Consider the following 24,269-nt stretch of genomic DNA (forward strand, 5'->3'; position numbering starts at 1 on the left):
CTTTGTGAGTGACATCTTGCTTTGCTCTTGTATATTATGTGGGATAGTTTGCTTTCTTTGAGACATTGGTATGTGTTCTTGATCTGAAGACAATGCTCTTGAGATCAGATGGGCAGCTACCAAACTTGTGTGCTTCTCGACTTTATGACTTCAGAAAAATGTCAGTTCAGCACCTGCTAGGGCAATCTCTTATTGCTAAAACAGGTCAGGGTGCTCCTGCTTGAAGGCAACTTGATTGCCCAGATGTGTAGGCACTGGTGTGGAGCCAAATGGGGTGAGGCAGGCAAAGGGTTGGGTGATTGCAAAGGCAGGTCAATCACTTGGAGGACCTTGCTCAAACCTCTGCTGTCTCAGTGTGCTCACGACTGGGGTCCTTACTCAAATTCCTGTTGTCCGTTTCCTACCCAATGGTTTTCTCAGTGTTCCCTGCCTGGTGGCACTTACACAGGTGCCCTCACACAACAGCCCCTGCTCCAGCAGGGTCCTGGATCCGACAGGATCCAAATAGTCAAGGTCAAATTCCCACCAACCCACTAGCCTCTGGCTGGTCTGCAGAGTTCACAGAAGCCAACCGGCTGTCTCCTTTTGGGTGGGAACCCAAGAGAGCTCGGCCAATTTCCCCACCTGTTGGCACACCCTTAGGTGCTCTCCCAGATAATCAGCAATGCCGCAGTAAACACAGATAAGATCCTACCGGCCTTTCTTCTGCCAGGTTAGTTCCACAACAGCTCAGTTGATAGCTCCGGGTGATGGCCGGATCCACAGTGGTGCCCTGAGGTCACAGGGCTGTGGTGGGGACTGAGGTGTGTGGTTGTGGAGCTGGAAGGGGGGCGGGGGAAGGGGAGGAAAGCAAGTGACTAGGGGGAACCTAAGGAGTGCAGGGCTTGGACACTACCACCAAGAGGTGGGGCAGGGCTTGGGCGCTGCTGGTTGTTTATGCAGCAGTACCCTGTGTGGGGGGGGGCACGCAGGTGTGGGCTGCAGGGGGGTTGCACAGTGGTGGGTAGTCTTCGCTCCTCTGGAGTTCCACGGTGGGTGGCTGACTACTGCTCTTCCTGGGTCTCCTCCCGGCCCGTCTGACAAGTGCTCTCTTAATTTTCTGCTAAAGGCATTATTAAAAGAATTCTTGTAGTAGAGTTGTAAAAGATATAAAATTAATTTTAATCTTCAATGTTTCATTCATTCAGTATATATTTATTGGCTCAATTCCCAGTATATTTTGGATATTGTTTTAGTAACAAGGAGGACAGTAGTGAGGAAGATAGTTATGATTGTTTCCTTTGAGAACCTTATGTTCTCCCAAGAGGAAAGGAAGCACAAATAAATCAGCCAAACAAACTAAACAGTTTTTTATAAATAAATAGTTACAGAACATAGTATGTTCTATAAAGGAGATACACAAGGTGAAATGATGGTAAATAATGCACAGCCCCCACTAGTAGAAATGTAGTCTAGAGGAAGTGACCAGGAAAGACCTGAGACAGCATTTGCACTAATACCTGAATAAAAACTGTAGACATGAGCGAAGGACAGGGGGAGCTGAGTCACAAAAAAACTACAGGTGATTAATTTAATAGGAAATCAATCTATTTCAGCATTGAAGAAATATTAAACCAATGTTATGTTAATGAACCAGAAGAAACTACAACAGAGCCTTTGTTATCCTTGAGCTATGGAATGCTACATGATTTTTACATTTTGTTTTCTTTATATTATTTCTTAATTATCTTGTGTAAATATGTGTTCATCTTAAATAAATGTTAAGCAGTCTTAAGTTGACAATACTAGTATATTTAAGAGGATTTTTGAAACAAAATCCAGCGTATGAGTATCTACTACGTACATTGCACCATTGACACATTGTGAGTGACCCTCAAAACAAGACAGACAAAATTTTTCCCTTCCTTTGACTTAGGTCCTAGTGTAGGAAAAAAAGATGATAAGTGAGTCAATAACAACAATTAAAAAGATTATTTCAGATAGTGCTAAAGCAAAAAGAAAATTGAGTAATAGGTTAGTGCATGACCTTGTGGTGAAGAGGGATCTGGATCACAGAAGGCCTTTCTGATGTGTCATCTCAGCTGAGACGTAGTTGATGAGAAGGTAAGAAGATCTGAGGAGACTGCATTCTAGACAAAACCAACCGCCAATGAAGCTGATCATGAAGCAAGAACAAGCTTGTTGGGGACAAGGAATAGAAAGAACATTGTAGTTGGGATTTAAGAGACGGAGGGATTAAGAGGTACAAAATGAGTGTAGGCCAGGACACCTCACAGAGAACTTAACAAGCAGTGGTTAAGGTCTTTGGACTTTAGTCCAATTGAGAATCGCTGGGAGGGTTTTTAGCAGAGAGGTAATACAATGTTCTTTGTAAAGGGACAGCCTAGCCTGATGGTTAAGACCATTCATGACCTTTGAGGCTAGACTGCCCAAGTTAAAATATTAGCTCTGCGACTTATTATGTTAACTTGAAAAGTTATTCCACTTACCTTTGTCTCAGATTCCCCATCAGTAAAATGAGAATAAAAATACCTGCCTCGCGATTCAAATCCACTAGATGTTCTGCTGGAGAAGGAGGGGGCAATCTCCTCCTGTACCAGTCAGATCTGATTTGACGGTACATGTAAAAATAATTCAATTTTTTTAAAAAATACCTGCCTCATAGAGTTGCCTACAAGGTTAAAAATACTAAAATTAATTAGTAGATCATAGCAACTAACTAAGAAAACTAACTCGTTGCCATTGAGTCAGAACCAGCTTACACCCCCAGTTTGCTTTTTTCTTTGGAAAAAAAATTCTTCCATTGTTATACAGACACATCCCCACCCCAGTCCACTTTACTATAAATCTTCTATTCTGGACTCTTTTCATGCCAGTAATACCTAATCATATATTCCTTTTATACAGTTCTCTCCCACATCTGTTTCAATGCCATGTACATTATTTATCCCCTCTTTTCTTAGTTCCCCTCAACCCCCATTCTTGTCCTGTTTTATAACAGTGACATTATGTAGTGTTTGTCTTTTTGTGACTGAGATAATTCACTCAGCATAATGTCCTCCATGGTCATCCATTTTGTATAATATTTCATGAGTTCTTTGTTTTTCAGTGCTGCATAATATTCCATTGTGTGACTGTACCACAGCTTCTCTATCCGTTCGTTTGTTGATGGGCTCTTGGGTTGTTTCCACCTCTTTGCTATTGTGAACAAAGCAGCAATAAACTTGAGTATGTAGATTACATTCTTTTAACCCAAGCAGCTCCTGCCTTGGTCAGCTTAACCCATACATCTCCTTTGGTTTTGTTTTACAAATTTTTTTAGAGTGTGAGATGTATTATTTGCTTTATACAGTAGGTTTCAGTACAGAGACTGTGTAAATTTGATAAGGCATTTTAAGGGGTAGAAGGTAGACAAAAAAGATGTCTTATAACTGAGAAGTTATTACTTGCTAGTAGTCTCTGAATGCCCTCTTTGCTACCTTAGTATTTAAACTCAGTTTTCTAAGAACAATGTGCCCTTAAACAAATAGAGGACTCTGCACTAATAATTTAGATTTTGCTGGTGAGGCTGGATGGTGGAAGGCTCTGGGTACTGCGGTCTCTCCTCTGTGAGCTCTAACTGCTATTAAGGGAATGGGAATGAGGATTGCTTTATCTATTTCCTGCTAGAAGGGGGTCATAGTTTGTGAATAGCAATTAGACTTCTTTGGGTGGAGCTTCATTCAAGGGTCCAAAGAATATCTAGGAGCCCATACAAGGTTCCAAGACCAGACTATTTGTATCTCTTCGAATTAGTGTTATTTTCTACCGAAAGTACTGTAGTCAGAAAGATATAAACTTAGAAAGGATGCTAGAAAGACAAGATTTTAGCAGTAATTGTTATGTGCCGTCGAGTTGTCTGCGACCCATAGCGAGCCTATGTACAGCAGCTCTGAAGCCTGCCTGCCCTGTCCTGAGCCAGTCTCACTAATTCTAACACAAGAACCCCATTGCCCCAGTTTCTGTATCAATCCATCTCATCTGGGGGCTTCCTCTCCTGCGCTGTCCCTCTACCCTTCCAAGCATGATGTCCTTGTCCAAGAACCGGTCTCTCCTGGTCATGTGCTCAGAATTTGTGAGACAGAGCTTCAGAATCCTAGCCTCCAAGGAGAGACTTGGTTCACCCTCTCCAAGGCACACCTGTTTGTTTTCTTGGCAGTCAGTGGTATGTTCAACACTCTTCTCCAGCAGTCACAACTCAAAGGCATTGATTCTTCTTCTGTCTTCCTTAGTCATTGTCCAGCTTTCTGAAGCAAAACAAGTAATTGAGAAGACCATGGTCTGTATTAGGTACACCTCATTGTTTTTCAGCCCTCTCGAGAGGCCTCTGACAACAGATTTTCCCAGTGCAATTCATCTTTTTATTTCCTGACTGCTGGTGTTAAGAGTATTGATTGTGGAGCAGAGCAAGCTGTAATTGCTAATCACCTCAGTCTCTTCTCCATAACCATCTATCATGGTGCTGACAGTTAGCCCAGTGGTGAGATTCTTTGTCTTCTTTTTTTTTTATTTTTTTATTATCATTTTTATGTGAGTGTACCGTCAAATCATATCTGACTGGTACAGGAGGAGATTGTCCCTCCTTCCTCGGCAAAGCATCTGGTGGATTCGAACCATGAGCCTCTGGGATTGTAGTTGCAGCTCCTTGCCACTAGGCCACCAGAGCTCCCAAAGAATCTTTGTCTTCTTGATGTGCTTCAATCCATATTAAAGACGATAGTCCTGGTCCTTCTGCAGCAAGCTCTTCAGGTCTTCTTCAGTTTTATCAAGCAAGGTGTGTCATCTGTATGAGTCTTCCTTCAGTCCTGATGCCACATTCCTCCTCATAAAACCCTGCTTCCCAAATGATCTGTTCTGCATACAGATTGAAAACATGTGGGGACAGGATGCATCCCTGACGCACTCCTTTCCTGATTTAGAACCATGCAGTGTTTCCTTGCTCTGTTCTGAGTACTGCTTCCTGATAATAGTAAGAACTCATCATGTTTTGTTAGAGTATTTTGAACTAATAAAAATTTCAAGAGTAAACTTGATTTGCCTGGATTTTTTTTTTTTTCATTTTAAAGTCTTTGCAGAACAATCCATCATTACTTAAGATCCCCTTACTTTTTTTTCACCTTCTTTAAACTTTTATTTACTTACTCTTGCTTTCTAGTCACTTACTCTTTCAGGGGTGGCGGGGGAGGGGACGACCTTCTACTTTAAGGATGAACTTTTTTCTTTCTAAAATAGTACCACTTGTAAAGTTTTCTTTATATATCTTTGCACTTTTAACTTTATCCATTTAGTGGGGGAAAAGGTCTTAAACAAAAAGGTAGAACTGATAAAATTATTTTTGCTTTAAGTGGGAACTTGATTACATTACCTTTCAAGTCAACAGCAACTTGCAGTTCATTTGGTAAGATGAGGGATGCTGAGTCCCATCAGCAAGAGCAATACAGTTCCTGGACCTTGTCATCTGGATCTGCTAGCTCTCTTACTGCTAGCATAGAAGTCTGGTGCCGTGGCGGGCCTGGAAGGGGTTCAATAGCTTGCCCTGCTTTCAGGCAGTATGGATACTCTGCTTTCTAATGGCCTAGCCTTTCCAACTATCTTGCTGATCAGGCTTAGTCCCTGGGAGCCCCATGTCAGTAGTGGTCCCAGTATTAATTTTGAATCTTGGAGTTGCTGTGAATAAGGCAGATCCTCAGACAAGGTATGTCACAGACACCACAGTTGACTTTTTTTTATCAGAAGACAGGGTCAGCAGAATGACGGTTTTGCATGTCCCAAGAATGGATGTTCTTTTTTGCCCTGGTTTCATCCTTTTAACCCAGGCAGCTCCTGCTTTGGTCAGCTTACCCCTTGTAATTTGCCCATCTTTCTCCAATGGAGCAACTGGTAGATTCGAACTGTCAGAGAGGTGCTGCCTTTGAGTTTAGCAGTACCACTCCATATGGATTATGCCACTGGAGGCACCATATAATACTGGTTTGAAAGGTAGTGGAATTAGAGAAATAATATCTAGATCCTCCTGTGTGTTTTGACCTTTAAAATGTTAGGCATGCATTCTTTTACATAATATTTTTTCAAATTAAGGAGGAAAGCTGTGGAATGTGATTTCAAATTTGCCATTTAAAAAGAAAATGATTGCTCAACTTTGATATTTTGGTCCTGTTTTTTAAGTAGGTTATTGTTATTATTTTGAGTTGCTATAATCAAGGATGCTTCCGGCAGAATGTTAAATGATCCAGGAAGTATTAAAAGAAGATGGAAGGAATATACTGAGTCACTGTATCTAAAAGAATTGGAAGACACAAAACAATTTCATGAAACAACATATGAGCAAGAGCCTATGGTGATGAAGGAAGAAGTTCAGGTTGCTTTGAAGGAAGTTGCAAGGGATAAGGCTCCAAGAATAGATGGTATACCAATTGACATATTTCCGTTAACAGATGCTGCCCTGGACGTGCTCACTAAGTTGTGCCAAGAAATCTGGAGAACAACCACTTGGCCAACTGGCTGGAAGAGATCGATATTTGTTCCTATCCCAAAAAAAGGTGACCCAACAGAATGTGGAAATTATAGAAGTCTCACTGATTTCACATGCAAGCAAGATTTTACTGAAGATTATCCAAAAACAACTGGAACAGCACATCAACAGAGAACTGCCAGAAGTCCAGGCTGGGTTTAGAAGGGGTCGTGGTACTAGGGATATTGTAGCTGATGTTAGATGGATCTTGGCTGAAAGCAGGGAATACCAGAGGAATGTCTATCTGTGTTTCATTGACTATGCAAAGGCATTTGACTGTGTGAATCATAACAAACTGTGGCTGACTCTGAGAAGAATGGGAATCCCAGAAGACTTGATCGTTCTAATGAGAAACTTATACTTGGACCAGGAGGCAGTTGTCAGAACAGAGCAAGGGAACACTGCATGGTTCAAAATTGGGAAGGGTGTACGCCAGGGATGCATCCTATCTCCATACCTTTTCAACCTATATGCAGAACAGATTATCCGGGAGGCTGGGCTCTATGAGGAGAAATGTAGGGTCAAGATTGGTGGACAATTTATCAACAATCTGCGTTATGCGGATGACACAACCCTGCTTGCTGAAACTGAAGAGGACCTGAAGTGCCTGCTGCAGAGTGTCAAGGACTGCAGCCTCCAATATGGATTGAGGCTCAATGTCAAGAAGACAAAGATTCTCACCACTAGACCAATTGGCAGCATCATGATGAATGGTGAAGAGATTGAGATTGTACACAGCTTTAGTTTGCTTGGCTCCATAGTCAACAGTCTTGGCACCAGCAGCCAGGAAATTAAAAGGCGCATTGCCATGGGAAAGTCTGCTGTTAGGGACCTCTCCAAAGTACTGAAGAGCAATGGTTTCTCTCTGGAGACTAAGGTGCGTCTGATACAGGCCATGGTCTTCACAATCACTTGTTATGCATCAGAGTTGGACAATGACCAAGGAGGATAGAAGGAGAATTGATGCCTTTGAGCTGTGGTGCTGGAGAAGAGTATTGAGAATACCATGGACTGCTAGGAAAACAAACAGATTTGTCCTGGAAAGGGTTAAACCGGGTGGCTCCTTGGAGGCAAGGATTCTGAGGCTCCGTCTAACATACTTTGGACATGTTGTGAGGAGACCGGTCCTTGGAGAGGGACATCATGCTTGGGAGGGTGGAGGGACAGCGCAGGAGAGGAAGGGCCTCTATGAGGTGGATTGATTGAGTGACTGGGATAATTGGGATGGGAGTGTTAGAGACGGTGCGATTGGCACAGGACACAGTGGAGTTTAGGGCTGTTGTACATTGGGTCGCTATGAGTCGCAAGCGACTCGACGGCACATAACAACAACAACAACATTATTATGTGCAAGCAAGTCAGAACTAGTTCATAACTGACACTCCAGGCTTCCAGAGGCAGTAAATTGTATGGGAAGGTGCCCATCCTTCTTCCGTGGAGCTTCTTCACTTGAGCTTCTTAACTACTAAGCCGTGCTTTTGAGAGTCCTAAACAGTATCTTTGCTAGGGGTAGGGAGGGAGGGAGGCTGATTCTGCTTAATCTAGTGCCTAACTTGTCATTAATTTTCACACAGATGTATTTAGGGATTTGGGATAACCTGCCTGGTGTGGTTAAATGTCAAATGGAACAAGCTCTTCATCTTGACTTTGGAACTGAATTGGAACCAAGAAAAGAAGTAGTTCTATTTGATAAACCAACTAGGGGAACAACTGTACAGAAATTTAAGGAAATGGTCTATAGTCTTTTTAAAGTAAGTATTATGTGATTCCCATGCTGCTCATGTGAAGCAGTAGATAACCTTCTGAAAGAGTGGGAGCAGGACCTTGTCCTAAATTATAAAAGGATTGAGGTTATATATTATGGGTTTTGCTTAGTTTTAAAAATATATACCATGGGTTCCATCTTGATGAAGTAACTCAAAAGGCAAAAAACATGTGTTGCAGAGTACTGACTTATAAAAGCTAGAAATGCCCAGACATGAGATCACTATAACCAGATGGATTGCTGCATAATTTTATAACTGATATTAAAAAACTTTTAGATTTGATAACTAATTTTTAAAAAAATTTATAACTGATAATCAAAAGGGAAGGTATATCCTGATTGCAAATTACACTTAAGTCATAATACTCAGACAAAACATTAAAAATACAAAAATGAAGTTTGGGGAATAACTTTGTCAATTTTGCTTGCTTTTTTCCCCCTTGTTCCTTGGTATATTTTCAAACTATTCTATTCTCAAAAAACTTAACAGGCAAAAGCTCTGTAACCTTCATTATTTGAGTCAAGTAATTCTGCAAGTGCAGTCATTACACAACAGTATTTTAATACATTGCACTGCAACCTTGCAAGTAAGCTTACCATCTTTGTTGTTATATTTATGTCAAGGTTAGGGGGTGACTAGGGTACTTGGAACAGCCATTTCTTGGTAAACAAATACATTTGGTAAAGCAGATTTGCAGCATAAGCATCAGTTTCTTTCACTTAAGAACCCAAGTATTTGAAGATTTAACATGCTAAACAACTTTGTAGAATACCATGAGATGATTACAAGAAAGTGATAATCTTAAATGAACTTTTTGCGTGTTATTTTTTTCCATTATTATGTGTAATTAGTCTTTTTTTTCTTTACTAGGCCAAGTTAGGTGATCAGGGAAACCTCTCTGAACTGGTTAATCTCATCTTGACGGTGGCTGATGGAGACAAAGATGGCCAGGTTTCCTTGGGAGAAGCAAAGTCAGCCTGGGCCCTTCTCCAATTAAATGAGTTTCTTCTTATGGTAATACTTCAAGATAAGGAACACACCCCCAAATTAATGGGGTTCTGTGGTGATCTCTATGTGATGGAAAGTGTTGAATATACCTCTCTTTATGGAATAAGCCTTCCATGGGTCATCGAACTTTTTATTCCATCTGGATTCAGAAGAAGCATGGATCAGTTGTTCACACCGTCATGGCCTAGAAAGGCTAAAATAGCCATAGGACTTCTAGAATTTGTGGAAGATGTTTTCCATGGCCCATATGGAAACTTCCTTATGTGTGACACTAGTGCCAAAAACCTAGGATATAATGATAAGTATGATTTAAAAATGGTGGACATGAGAAAAATCGTGCCAGAGGCAAACTTGAAGGAACTTATTAAGGACCGTCACTGTGAGTCTGATCTGGACTGTGTCTATGGCACGGATTGTAGAACTAGCTGTGATCAGAGTACAATGAAGTGTACCTCAGAAGTGATACAGCCAAACTTGGCAAAAGCCTGTCAGTTACTCAAAGACTACCTTCTGCGTGGTGCTCCAAGTGAAATTCGTGAAGAATTAGAAAAACAGCTCTATTCATGCATTGCTCTCAAAGTCACAGCGCATCAAATGGAAATGGAACATTCTTTGATACTAAATAACCTAAAAACATTACTGTGGAAGAAAATTTCCTACACAAATGACTCTTAGTTCACTTAAATATTAACATTTTAGAAAACTTCTAAAAATGTTTTGAGCGTCATAAAAATGGCTTCTAACTCCGTTCCCTGCGAGTTTACACAGAACACTCTGCTGGGCCTATTGGAGCCATGAGCTTTATGTGATTACTAAATGGCAGGACATGTACAATCAATGGATTAAAGATTCCAGTCCTGCCTTTTTTAGAGGCTGTTATACTTCCCAGTGCATTAATTCACTGTAACTATTTCAACTAATGAGGTGGGTTTTTAAAAAAATGCTGTGAAAGCCCTCACTCCATAAACATTAACAGTGTTTTGTAGATTTATAAACTGTTAGCCAAAATACCATTGCTGGAAACATTTGTGTGCATTGAAGCTGCTGTTAAAAAAAAAATCATTCTAAATTTACTTGTTTTAGCATGGTCAAGTTTGCACAGTAACAGAAATTAAGACTACAAAACAGGCAAATTACTCCTTTATAAACAAATGATGGGTTTACAGCATGGATTATTGTATTATATACACATTTTTAACCTCATTTAGACTTCAATTATCATCTGTGGTTTTACAATGTTTCCTTCAAGTGGCTTCTTTTATGAGCCCAAGAGTCAAACTCCTTTAGGAAGTATTCTACCTGGCAAAATGCATTTGCCAATTTTGCGGCCAAAACGGGGCCTACCTTCTAAAGGTCTGTTTCAAGTGTAAATACAGACACAGAACTCTTCATTTATCAAGTTGTAAACCCACTCCCCACACAATCCTAAATTTTCAACTGTAAGGGAAGTCATAGGTCTGTGACTAAATCACAAGTTATTGGTAGTTTCTATTTTCAAAACCATTGTTTGCCAACAGCCAAAGGTCTATTTCTTAAAAGGCTTGTAATTTATTAACATTTTTTTCATGTGAACTTGATATTAAAGTTAAAAATTCATAGTTTTCATATGTATATTCAGATCTGGCATGTACCTTTCAACAGTTCATTTTGGAGCAAAGACCCAGCATTTTCTCTTTCGTTTCACATGGTTTAAGTGAATGTGTTATGTCCCTTCACTAGCCATTTAGACAGGTTTCTACCAAGAAAATTCAGTCATAAGTCAACATCAGTTTCCTTAAGATTATATATACTTTGAAGGTACTTTTTTTACCTGACTAATTAACTAGTTACAATAAATGGATGGAAGAATTACTTCTTAGTGATGGTTCGTCTGTTGCTTGCTGAGGGATTCCTGTATTATCTTAAACCTACGTATGAAGGATGGTAACTATTGTCAAGCAGAGGAGAAGCCCAAGTAACTGATCTGAATTGTGGCGTCAGCATAAAGACAAATTTTCTGGGGAGTTATACTTCTGTTCTGGGAGAAGTTTAACTGCCTACTCCTCTACTTCTTTACTTCAGAGTTATTTCCTACAATGACATAAAAAAAACCTAAGAGCTCAACACAGATTGGGCTGCTTGAACAATAAATTTATTGTGTTTATCTGAAAAATCTTCACAGAAAATTGGCTTAGCTATCAGCAGCCCGCTCCTGAGCTCTGAGGAAGCTTGCTTTCTTCTGAGCTACCCGATCTTTCTTCTGGGCAAGAGACATTTTGGGGCGATTCCACCTACAAAACAAAACACGGGAAAATTAATTTACTTAAACCAGTCTCTATGGTTGTTCAAGGACCATACAGAAAAAAATCCTAATAGCAAGGTAAGATTACTACATTTTTTCCAATGGAAAAACTGGTAATTATATTGTATTAGGATAGAATGTGCCACCTCAGTAGTCCCTGAGGCCACAAAATTTCTATCACCACAATTACTTTTGCAAACCTGGTTCCCCTTGCTTCTGCAACATCATGCAGAGCTAGTGATCGAGTTTGCCAGTCTTTACTGAGACTCTGACCCACAAGGTAAAGGAAAGACAATATGGGGTACACCACCAAACTCTGGGTCCTGCAAAACTGATAACAGTAAAATACATACCTCTTCTTTTTAACATCTTTCTTAGGCTTCTTCTCATAGACTGGATTCTCTCGTATGGCAGCATGTGCTTTCTTATACATCTCCTCCATCTGAAACAAAGGAAACCAAACAGTACTTGGTTTCATTACACATGTCCTAAACAATAATGTTGTTACTACATTTCTAATTCTACTACATGCTCAATTTTGTCCTCAGGTTCTCAAAGAGGAACAAAAACTAAGTCAGGGCTATTACCTGCTGTTTAGAGCCAAGTGATTTCTGCAGGAAACTATATCCCAGTTACTGAAAATATTTCTTGACTGTAGTATTCTGATGTGAAAATTTAGGCCAACACCATCATACCACTGACACAACTTTGTAGTACTGTAACCTAACCTTTGGTTTTCAATAAACTTTACCAAATTCTTATTACCCTCCCTATTCAGTTTGTGAAAATTTTAGACAGGTTTTTTCAAGCTATTTCTAATGCTGTTTGTCAGTGACCTTATGTATCTTTCATTACTAGTTACTTATTTTCATTATAATGGTAACTCAGAGCTGACCCTCCAGTGTTTTCAGATAGTAAATTGCACAGGAGTAGACTGCATATATCCTCCTCTTGTGGAACAGCTGGTGGATTCAAACTGTCTTTGGATTGACTATCAAATGTCCCTACTAGTCACTTAACACCTGGCAATAATTTCTGCCAGATCTGGATTTTCTTAACAAATTCATGCAAGGTTATTATAATCAGTTATCTTACTGGCTAATTTTTTATTAAAACTCATCAAGACATGCTGCAATTCTGAACTGTTTCAATTAATACTCTCAAATGACTAAATGATCCTATACAAGATCAATTCATATAGCATAGCTACAAAAATGTCTTTAAGCACTCATTATCAAAATTTTTTTTAGCAATTAACGTCAAGGTGATCTCATGTGACTCAAAGTAGAAATGTGTTCTATAAGATCATCAATAGCTACTTTATTGGACACCCATCTTTAGACCTTTCTTCCAATTGTCTCCGGGCAGAATCAAGCCATCAACCTTTGTTAGCCACTTAAGTCACCACTTGGATTCCTAAGCACTGATAGATCCCTAAAGAATTGTCATGGTGACCACTTAAGTTACAGAGCAGAACTGAGCTCCAGAGCATTCTTGGCTGTAACCTTTACAGTAGCAGATCATCAGGCCTTTCTTACACAATGTGGCTGTGCACACATGGGTCACCATTAGCCTGAGTCAATGACAGACATCAAAGGTTGGGTGTTGGGGGGTATTTTGTTTTAAAAAGTATGTTATGTTAAATGTAGTCGCAGATTTCTCACCGTTCATACAAAGGAACTAGTTCAATTTCCAGTCAGTGTATCTCAAACGTAGCCATGACCTGTCAATGGATGCTTGTGCTGCTATGATGCTGAAAAGGTTTCAGTGTAGCTTCTAGACTTAAGACAAATTAGGAAGAAAGGTCTGGAAATTTACTTATGAAAAATAAGCCAATAAAAACCCTACAGCTCAAAATGGACTTATCTCGTGGTATAAAAGATTTGCCTCAAGGGGCCAGTGGGCTTCAAAAATAGTTAACAACAAAACATGTAATTACTCTGTGGAAAAACTGGGCAAAATTTACAATGCTTACTTAGCAGGCAAAAGAAAAACACATGAGACGGCACTAACTACTTTTTGGAAAAGTTCATTTATCTGCCATTTTTAGCTCTTTACTATAGGTATTCATGGTATTTAATAAATTAACCCAATAATTATGAATTCTATTAAACTTCAGAAATCTAAATCTAGTTCCTATTTATCAAGTCATCAGACAAATAGAGACTACAACCATGTATGGCAATAGAGAGCTCTGACACCATAGTCTAAAAGAGCTGTGCAGTTAATCCAAAGGCCAAGCTTCTCCAGTAGTTTGAATCCACCAATAGCTCTACAGGAGAAAGATGGGCCTTTGTGCCATTTAGTGTCAGAAAACTCAACAGAGTGCCAGCTGGAATAGAAGTAAAGCCTTAAGTTTGGGTAAGTAAAAATTACTTCCAAGATACAAGTGGTATTTGCAGAGCATTCTGGTTGGCACACATAAGAAGCCACTGCAGGAAAAAATTAAGGAATAGCCGAAGTACTTAGCCAAACAGACCACTTGAAGGATATAGCATGTATACAAGAAGTTACCAGGAATTAAAATCTGAAAGCACAGCTGTTGTTATGTGCTGTTGAGTCGCTTGCGACTAATAGCTACCCTAGCGCAGCAGATGATTCAAAAAATTTTTAAGTATAATTTTCTACAGGATCCAAACCATCACAGCAGCATAATAAACATGTCAAATTAATGAGCACATCTTTTGCACAGAGCAGCATACCTCTTAATTGTGACCTTTCCTATCAAGTCAATCCATGTTTACTCAATTCTAGGTATATTAAGCATACTTTTTAAAAATTTTCTCAAAGCTGTGTCAAAACAGACTACTACTATGTACAAACACAAAAATAATGTAACACTACTTGATAGGCCATATAACCTTACACAATTTTAATTACATTCCGCTAAATATAGAACATAGTAGATTCAAGATTCATTATCTATGGAATTATGACAAGGTTTGAGACATCCTCATTTCAAGCCAAGGAACTCTAGTGGTGCCTACCCTTCACCAACTTGGAGTGCCCAACAAAGGTCCAGATCTAATGTTCTTTAAACAACATGGTTTTATAACTAAAGGTAATCAATCATGTGTAGTGCTGCCAAATGAAACGTGGGTTGGTATTCATGGGATAAAAATGGGCAGTCTTTCTCCCATAAAAATTCACAGCCACAGAAATCCAATGAAGGACTGCCCTAGGTCAGAATCAAAGCCAGTGTGAGGCTGTTTTACTTCTATACTTTCAGACATTCCTATTCTTCAAACTTCTAATTGGAAATAAACCTATTTAAGGAATCTCCCTATCAATGCTATCCAGTCACAAGTGATCTGTAACTGTCCCTCCAATGGGTTTGCAATGCTGTAAATCACACAGAAGGAGACTACCCATCTTTCTCCCTTGGCACTACTGGTGGATCTGAACGATGCCAGAAGCAATTCTCTATTACTAGAAACCTTAATCTCCTGGTATAAGGAACTAGTAAACTTGATTCTGTAAGTAAATATGGAAGTTTCTAGTTAAAAAAATGTTTACCATGTCTGGAGCTACGTTGTTCTTTATGTATTGAGAGAACTGTTTCTTATAAGCATCTTCATCTTCTTCCATTAGGTAACGCATATAATCCGCAACATTCTGACCCATGATGTGTTTCCGATGTACTTCTGCATTGAATTCCTTGCTTTCTGAATCATAACCAGGGAATCGCTTGGTACTAAAATAAAGTTTTGATTTTAGTATAACTTGACAATAATCAGTTCACGATATTAGTTTTATTCATTAACTACAGGGTAGCTGCCATCAGTCCCGTCTTGAAACAATTAACTGCATCATATGCAATCAAAGGACCAACTACTGACTACTCAGATAGTGGGATATCATCACGCGGCAGCTTATCACCCAATTCTAGACGGAAATAGAAACAAATCCACAAGTATCTTTAAAAACCCGTCAATGACCCAAGGTCGGTCTTGCACTACAAAGTTTCCTTTGCCTAGTAAGATTAATGTAGAAAAGGGATTCAAAACCCTAGAAATGTTTAGCTGTGTCTTTGGATACATGTATGGGAATTAAGATGACAATAATTATCAAGGACATGAATTTGTGCTCTTGGTATGTATTGAATTTCTTTTTAAGAATATGGAATTTACAAGTACATTCAATAATTTAAGTACCAATGGACTACAAATTAAGACCAGTAAGGTTTAACTATGTGATAAGCAACCTACTTCCAAAGTGTTACTTTATATCTCCACAATCCAACCAAAGCTGTTGAGAATTCTAGAACCTCACCCCAAAGCCTTGACTATTACATTACCTATGAGGAATAGACAAGCCTCCATCCACAGCTCCCTTCAGAGCCCCAAACACTTTATTTCCTGTGGTAGTTCTGGCAAGGCCTGCATCCAAATAGCAGGTGAAGGCACCTGGTTGGCCATCAATGCTTTCCACATTGTATTCATCTCCAGTTACCTCCACTTGGCCTTCATAAATCTTATCCATGCCAAACCTATTGAGAAGCTATAAAGAAAGAAGTGAGCCTGAATAACCAAATATATGCAAAACAACTGTAAAATGGAAATAGCATCAATCATAACATATGACCTTTAACATCTGGGTGAGATGTTATCCAACCATTCCTTTTATCTCAACACTTTCAAAAGTTAATAGAAATTTCCCAGATTATACACAATGAAGATGTGAACTGGAACAATGATACATACACCTGACACTTACTAAAAAACTAACAAAAGAGAAATTAGACAAACTCCTATCTTCACCCCCTTCTTTTCTACACAATATAGCACTAAAAGAAGTGCCAACAACCTCAAGGTAAATATTATTAAATAGTAACAACTCCTTTACTAGTACCTACTTCTGAAAGATGCACATAAGTCATTTGGACATCCCAAAAAATACAGATTATGAGGACTGGAGTGGAGGCTCCACAATCCTGACCTTTCTAGCAAGAATGTGATAATCTGATAAAGAAACCACATATGGTCAGTCAAATTTAATGAAAAATCAGCCTGACTATTATTGTACAGGACAGATTACAATTTTCATCACTGCAGAAAATTTTATTGTGCATCAGTCTAGGTCTATCTGCAAAGAGGACTATGAAGACTGAAAGGCAGTCAATTTCTCTGGTTAAAAAAATGCACTGTCCTTAATTCAAGCCTAATTCATTATCTTGCAGAGAGTTAAGAAGAATAAATTAACTCAAGTAACATCATCTCATACATACCCTGCGGGCCAGCAGCAGGCCAGTACAATATGCTGCAGCATAATTTGTCAAGCCAACTTTCACACCATACTTAGGAAGTTCATGAGCATAGGCTGCGCAGACTATCATATCCCCTTCTATACGGGCATAAGCAATCTATAGTAAAAGGGGGGGGAAAAAGTCAATGATTATTTTAGTACTGTCCGTAACAGCCTCCTTATATTAAAAACTACCAAGTAAATGCTAAATATTAAAAATGTGGAATTGTACTACTTATTCATTTTCAAATGCTGAGAAAACTACTAGCCACCATTCACTAGAAAATGAAAGAGGCACTTTTTAAAAGATGCAATCTTTATAGCAGCAGATTGTCACCAGAGTTCCCTAAAAAGCTTTTTAAAAGTATCTATGGAACAGTTTTATTTGTGCAAGTCAATCTGATGCCAATAGGCTTTCAGAGTTTAATACCAAGTTGGGTATGCCCAGAAAACAGGTATGCCTGCTACCTGCAAAGATCTATTATTGTAGTTAGGTTCTGTCATGTGCAGCTCACAGGGACCCTATAAATAGCAGATCTGAATCCTGTCCAATTCTGGAACTCTCAAGCCTATTGAGGATGTTAATCCCTTGCCATACCCCTACCTTTCCAAGCAGGATGTCCTTCTCCAAGGAATAGCCTTTCCTAGCAACATGCCTAAGGTACGGGATACAAAGCTTTGTCAACTGTGCCTCCAAGATGCACTCTGGCTGCACCTCTCCAAGACATGTTTGCTCTTTTGGCAGTCTATGGAAAGTCGGTACTGTTCTCCAACACCACAGTTCAAAGGTAACAATTTTTCTTCTATCACCTATTAAGATTCTCTATTTACAAAAGCCCAGAAAAATAGCTTCCAGGAGCAATTTATTAAGACTGTATTTCAAATGGAGAATAACCCTGGAATTTTATTTAAAATTTACAACTACATATCTCCTTCATGAGCACAAAACGTGACTCAGGTTCTGTCCACGACAAAATTTTTTTCTACTGGCAACAGGGTGACCAACAACCTTTAATTTACATCGAATTACGCACCCCCTACCTCATGCACACATAAATTCCAGAGTTTCTCTAAGCCCTTTTACACCTAAAAAATTAATGCTAATTCCAATTCTAGACCTATGAAAGGGGGGAAATAACTATTCCTTTGATAATATTTTTGGCACTTAGCTGTCCCACAGATCATGTGCTTGGTTTCACCTAATTACAGACGAGTGAATGTAGAGAATACTACCCCCATCCATCCCTTGTATCCAGAAGATAACTTACCTGGCAAATTATATCTCTGTTGGTTACACGAACTATCATCCTGTATTTAGGTGTGTTGTATTTATTTTTATCCTGAATTACCAAGCGTTTCCGAGCATAGTAATCAGTTTTACCCTCTGAAAGAAAAAAAGTCAAGAGAGAGGACTCCAATAGGGGAACTCTGGTGGCCTAGTAGCAAGAAGCTGTACTGCAATCCCAAAGGTACACGGTTCAAATCCACCAGATCCTCTGCCGGAGAAGAGATAATTTCCTCCTGTACCAGTCAGATTTGATTTGACGGTACATGCACAAAAAATAATAAAAAAATAAATTTTTTTTTAAAAAGGGAGAGGACTCCAATACAAAGCAAATGTGTGGTTATTGGAAAGGGGAGGATGTGAAAATGAAACATACCGCGTCGTCTTCTAAATTTCACTTGGTATCTCTTGAAGTAGGCCTTATTCTTGACAACTTTAACAAACCCCTTTAAGGAGGAAAAAAAAATAAAATCTTGGTAACTGTTTTAGCTTTGACATGTAACAAAGTTGTATGTTTAACTACAAAAAAGAACTAATTTTCAGTAAATTCATTTTGTAGGGGCGAATATTTCTCAAAACACTTCAGGTTAAAATAACAACTTTCCTACTTTCAGTTTAAAAAAGGAACCCTGGAGAGCAGTAAGTTAAAGCAAAAGGTCAATGGTTAGAATGCACCAGCCATACTGGGGTCGAATAACCGGGGTAAGTAGGTGCAGCCTTCTCACATTAAGATTTACAGGCTTGGGGAGCTCTGGTGGTGGCCTAGTGGCAAGGAGCTGCAACTACAATCCCAGAGGCAAAAGGTTCGAATCCACCAGATGCTCTGCCGGGGAAGGAGGGACAATCTCCTCCTGTACCAGTCAGATCTGATTTGACAGTACACGCACACAAAAATAATAAAATTTAAAAAAAAAAAAAGATTTACAGGCTTGGAAATCTTGAGGCAGTTCCACTGTGTCCTGCAGGTGTGTGGAGTCAAAACTAAGGACAGTGGGTGGGATTTTGGGGGTTACATCTAGCACAGGGGTAATTATATTAAAAAAACAAACACTGGAAAAACAGAATTTACAAAAAAGCCTATGAAATAAATGCCCCAACTTTTTAACGGATTCAACCATCACTGTCAGTGTTCTGAAGAACTTTTAATGACTTACTTTGTCCACTCAAAAGACCAACAACAATCCTTGTGCCCAACTAGGTGAGTACTGTCCAGGGACCAGACCTTTCTGCCAAATGTCAGTCTACATGCTAGGTGCTGTTTCAAAAAACCTTATCTCAAGTGAACACATCCCTGCCCTCATTTTCCATGTATGTTCTGGGGATGGAAAAAAAGAAAAGCCTTAACTATATGTCACACAACTTAAGTGGAAGAGCGTACTTCAGCCAATGTATCCCATTTAAACGGCAGAGCGCCACCAACACTTGCCTCATCCTACCCTTTCTTTGGGATTCCATCACTAACCACTGGAAACAATGGTAGAGAAAAAAGCAGAAAATATGTTCTAAATAAACTTCTGCAGCTCACATGCCAACTCCTCCAAATTTCCAAATACTCTCAATCATCAGGAAATTCTGACTTCAGAGTTAATTTCTTAGCCAACACAGACACTGAATGAACACACATGGGCCCCGACGCGCTACCGGAAAAACCACGATCCAGTGTCAAGACCACCTCTACTCCAGCACCCCCCAGTGTACGCTAACCCAGGCCGAGCCACCGGCTGACACCCTATTCTGGAGAACCAGCCCTGTCCACCTAGCCTGTCTACCTAGCTCAAGGCTCTATCCAACTCAATGCCGTGGCTTTCGTCCCCCTTCTTCGATAACCCCTCCCCCAAGGCGGCGGGCAGGCGGCAGCCATTAGGCCACGCTGAGAACTGGAGCCCGACCATGTCTGCCTTGGCAATCTAGTGCCATCCGGCCTCTCTGTAGCGCGAGACGAGCTCCAGACGAGCGTTCGAGCAAGACCCGAGCTTCTAAGGTTCCAACATAGAAAAGCCCACTCACCATCTTGCCGAACAGAGAGAGAAGTGTCCAGCTCACCAAACACCAAACAGCAAGCAGCCCTACGTGGGGCGGAAAAGACAGAAAACCGTGGGCATGCGCAGTATGTAGCGCCGGCGACTACGCAAGCGACGTGCGGAAGAGGGTCGCCTTCAGCCAAAAAACGTGCGTCCTGCTGCTCCCAGCTGGTGGGAGGGCGAAATGCCTGCGAAATTACAATGTGACACTAGATCTCAGCTGGTTCAAGTTCAGATTTAGGACTGAGCATTGGAGAAGTGGTTAACAGGAAGAGGGAGAATTTTAAGAAACTTTGACTTTGTGCGCTAGAGAATTTTTTCCATAATAATAGTTTTTATACAGAAGGAAAACTTTAGAAGTCAAAATTCATTTGCTTTGGAACTTTTTTTTCTTTAGTTGATTTTTTAAAAATTCTTTTATTTGAGTGAAAGTTTGCAAATCTCATAGATTTTTCTACATAATCATTTATAGGCAATAATTGCCAGTAATATACAATTAACTTGCTACAAAGTCTAAACAAATCCTTATTGCTATCCCTTCATCCCTATGTCCACTAATTTTTTTTCTATTTATTTTCTCCCTTAATCTTATCAGGATGGGGTTGTCAGAGGCAGTGCGATTGGCTCAGGATAGAGCAGAGTTTAGGGCGGTTGTACATGGGGTCGCTATGAGTCACAAACGACTCGACGGAACATAACAACAACATGTTCTGTTGTGGATTGTTAATTGCATCATTTATTCATTTCAAACTGAACTTCCTCTCATCTATTCCAATACAAGAGTATCTATTCATTCTTTTCCTGCTTTTCACAATACCCTGATAACCATTCAATCTTTTTTATTTCTTTTTTTACTCTTTCTTTTTTATTATTATTAATTTTAATGAAAGTTTACAGAGACTTTGGATTTCTATTCATTTATTGTTGCACTTTTCTCCCTGCCAACCTCTCCCCCCAGTTCGCTCTTCTCTTTGAAAAGTAAAAGAAAAATTATTTCATTGTTATACAATCCTTCCCCCCAGGTCGACTCCACTATGCAGCCTTCATTCTGGACTCCTGTCATGACAATAATATCCTAATCATAATCAAAACCGTTGTAAACAGTTTTCTCCCTCACGTGTTTCAATACGGTATACAGAATGTATCCCAACTTTCTCAGTCTCCCCCCCAACCCCGATGTCAGTCCCATTTTACAACAGTAGCCCTACGCAGTATTTATCCTTTTGTGATTGAGATATTTCACTCAGCATAATGTCCTCCAGGGTCACCCATTTTGTATATTTCATGAGTTCCTTTTGTCCTTGCCAGAAGTCCACCTCTGGCAAGAGCAGGGTAACCCCAGGAAACCTTGCTTGATCCAAGCCCACTATAATCTGCAAAACCTAGTACAGATGTTGATGTCAGACTCACCTTTGAATTTCCAGCTCTTAAAACTATTTTAACTTTTTTAAAAAAAAAATCAAGGCATTTCTTTAGTCCTTCGTCAACACCTGTCAGATTTGAGTAAGGAGTGCCCAGCATGTGGACACTCAGTAAGAAGTCAGAAGGCCTCTGCATGCTCCAGACAAGCACAGGCATCACAAGACAGGACAGGACAGGTCACATGGGGCATGAGCACACGAGGAGCTGCATGGCAAGGGCATGTGACTGGTGGCCTGAGGAAAAAATAAGACCCCAGGAATCAGTGGGATACCAATTGACTTGTTTCAATTAACAGATGCAGCCTTGGATGCCCAACGAGCTATCTGGCCAACAGAAATAAGGAGATGCATTGCACTGGGAAAGTTCGCAATCAGGGACATCTCCAAATTATTGATGAATAATGATGTCAGTTTGAAGACTAAGGTGTGTCTGATTCAGGCCATCATCTTTCTAATCACTTGCCATGCATCTGAGAGCTGTACAATTAATAAGGTTGACAGAAAAAGAATTGATACCTTTGAGCTATGGTGTTGGAGAAGAGCACTGAACATCCAGAGTACACTTTGGAGGCAAGAATGGTGAGGCTTCACCTCATATGCTTTGGGCATGTTTCTTGGAGGGACTATACCTTGGAGAAGGACATGATGCTCAGAAGAGGGGAGGGTTGGTAAAAGATAGGAAGACCCTCAACCAGGTGGATTGACATTGTGACTGCTGCAATGGGCTCTTCTATGTCAGAAAGTATGAATATGGCACAGGATAGGAAACCGTTCAGATCTTTTGTTCATAGGATCTCTATGAGTCATATGGATGGCACCTAACAACAACAACATTGGGAATAACATGACTTGAATCAAGCTTTAAATTACTTTTTTTTAAGGTAGAAACACCAAGAGTTTTTAGTGATATTCTTTTCGGTTTTTCTATTAATTTTAATGGAAGTTTACAGAGACTTAGGGTCTCCATTGATTCACTGTTGCACTTTTCTCCCTGCCCAACCCTCCCCCCAGTTTGCTTTTCTCTTTGAAAAGTAAAATTCTTTCACTGTTATACAATCCCTCCCCCCGAGTCCACTGCACTATGCAGCCTTCCGTCTGGACTCCTGTCATGACAATAATACTTAATCATATATCCCTTTTAAACAGTTCTCTCCCTCATCTGTTTCAATGCAGTTTATACTATTTATCCCCTCTTTCTCAGTCTTCCCTCAACCCCGATCTCAGTCCTGTTTTACAACAGTGGTCCTATGCAATATTTGTCCTTTTGTGACTTAGATATTTCACTCAGCGTAATGTCTTCTAGGGTCACCCATTTTGAATAATATTGCATGAGTTCCTTATTTTTCAATGCAGTATAATATTCCAGTGTGTGAATATACCAGAGCTTCTCTATCCATTCGTTTGTTGATGGGCACTTGGGTTGTTTTCCAACTCTTTGCTGTGCCAAATAAAGCCGCAATAAACATGGGTGTGCATATATCTCCTTGGGTGGCAGTTATGGTTTCTTTAGAGTATATTCCCAGTAGTGGAATTGCTGGGTCAAATGATATCTCTATTTGCAACTTTTTGAGAAAGCTCTATACCTCCTTCCACAGTGGTTGCACCATTTTACATTCCCATCAGCAGTGAGTAAAAGTTTCAGTTTCTCCACAGCCTCACCAGCATTTGATGTTTGCTGTTCTGTTAAATTTTGCCATTCTTACTGGTGTGAGATGATATCTCATAGTGTTTTGATTTGCATCTCTCTTAGAGCTGGGGATTTTGTACATTTCTTCATTTGCTTGTTGGCCATCTGAAAGTCTTCTTTGGTGAAGTGTCTGTTCATATCCTGTGCCCATTTTTCAATTGGATTATTTACCTTTGTCTTATTATGGTATCAATTAATCTTTAAATTGGCATCATTGATCTTCAGGACTTTAGAGAAGTCCCTAGCTGCAGACTTTTCCAGTATCATAGGTCTCCTGATGGCCTGATTGCTGCTACCAACCGTGTTGATTGTGGATTCAAGTAAGATGAAATAATTTGCAATTTCAATCTTTTCTCCATCATGATGTTGTCTATTGGTCTGATAATAAGGATTCTTGCTTTCTTGATGTTGAGATGTAACTCATATTGAAGGCTATAGATCTTGGTCTGCAGCAAGTGCCTCAAGTTCTTCTTCATAAAGTCCATCATCTAGAATGATTTTTCTTCAGCACACAAATTGAATAGGTATACACATCAGTTCTTTTTTAAGTCAGTCAGTTCTTTTTGGTACAGTTACTCTGTATTCCCTCTATCAACTTTGATGCTTCCTAAGTCATTCAATATATCACCCACAGCATCAGTCAAAACTGTGATTTGAGGCTTAAATTTATGTTTCAGTTCTCTCAACAAACAGATGCTGCCCTGAATGTGCTCACTAAGTTGTGCCAGGAAATCTGGAGTACAGCCAGCTGGCCAACTGACTGGAAGAAATCGATATTTGTTCCCATTCCAAAGAAAGGTGACCCAACAGACTCAATATCAGCTGTGAAAACTAGGCCAGGAGCTGATTGTGGAACAGATCACCAACTACTCATATGCAAGTTCAAGCTGAAGTTGAGGAAAATTAAACCAAATCCATGGCAACCAAAATACGACCTTGAGTCTATCCCACCAGAATTTCAGAACTATCTCAGGAACAGGTTTGAGGCCTTGAACACTAATGAGCG

The 24,269-nt window shown here is 39.8% G+C and overlaps 2 protein-coding genes and 1 pseudogene across 4 annotated transcripts in view; 1 reads left to right on the forward strand and 2 right to left on the reverse strand.

Annotated features, from left to right (window-relative positions):
* Positions 1–9,999, forward strand: part of FAM69A (family with sequence similarity 69, member A) — a 278,683-nt gene extending 268,684 nt beyond the window's left edge. For 2 of the 3 annotated variants that reach the window (XM_006882414.1, XM_006882415.1), the window contains 2 exons: positions 8,125–8,301; positions 9,187–9,999. In XM_006882414.1, coding sequence (XP_006882476.1) covers positions 8,125–8,301; positions 9,187–9,999 — 990 coding nt within the window. The remainder of the gene's footprint in view (positions 1–8,124; positions 8,302–9,186) is intronic. The other variant, XM_006882416.1, reaches the window with a different exon arrangement.
* Positions 10,000–11,449: 1,450 nt separating this feature from the next.
* On the reverse strand, positions 11,450–19,252 carry RPL5 (ribosomal protein L5). Its single transcript, XM_006882482.1, has 8 exons — positions 19,241–19,252; positions 18,511–18,580; positions 18,118–18,233; positions 16,833–16,967; positions 15,903–16,105; positions 15,122–15,299; positions 11,959–12,047; positions 11,450–11,594 (listed from the first exon to the last, which is right to left on the reverse strand). The coding sequence occupies exons 1-8, from the start codon at positions 19,250–19,252 to the stop codon at positions 11,495–11,497; spliced, it is 903 nt and encodes a 300-aa protein (XP_006882544.1). The 3' UTR covers positions 11,450–11,494.
* A 656-nt stretch (positions 19,253–19,908) lies between these two features.
* Positions 19,909–24,269, reverse strand: part of LOC102862619 — a 13,236-nt pseudogene continuing 8,875 nt past the window's right edge.

Source organism: Elephantulus edwardii, unplaced genomic scaffold (genome assembly GCF_000299155.1).
Source record: "Elephantulus edwardii isolate Elephantulus edwardi_28Jun2011 unplaced genomic scaffold, EleEdw1.0 scaffold00020, whole genome shotgun sequence".
NCBI classification, from domain to species: Eukaryota; Metazoa; Chordata; class Mammalia; order Macroscelidea; family Macroscelididae; genus Elephantulus; species Elephantulus edwardii.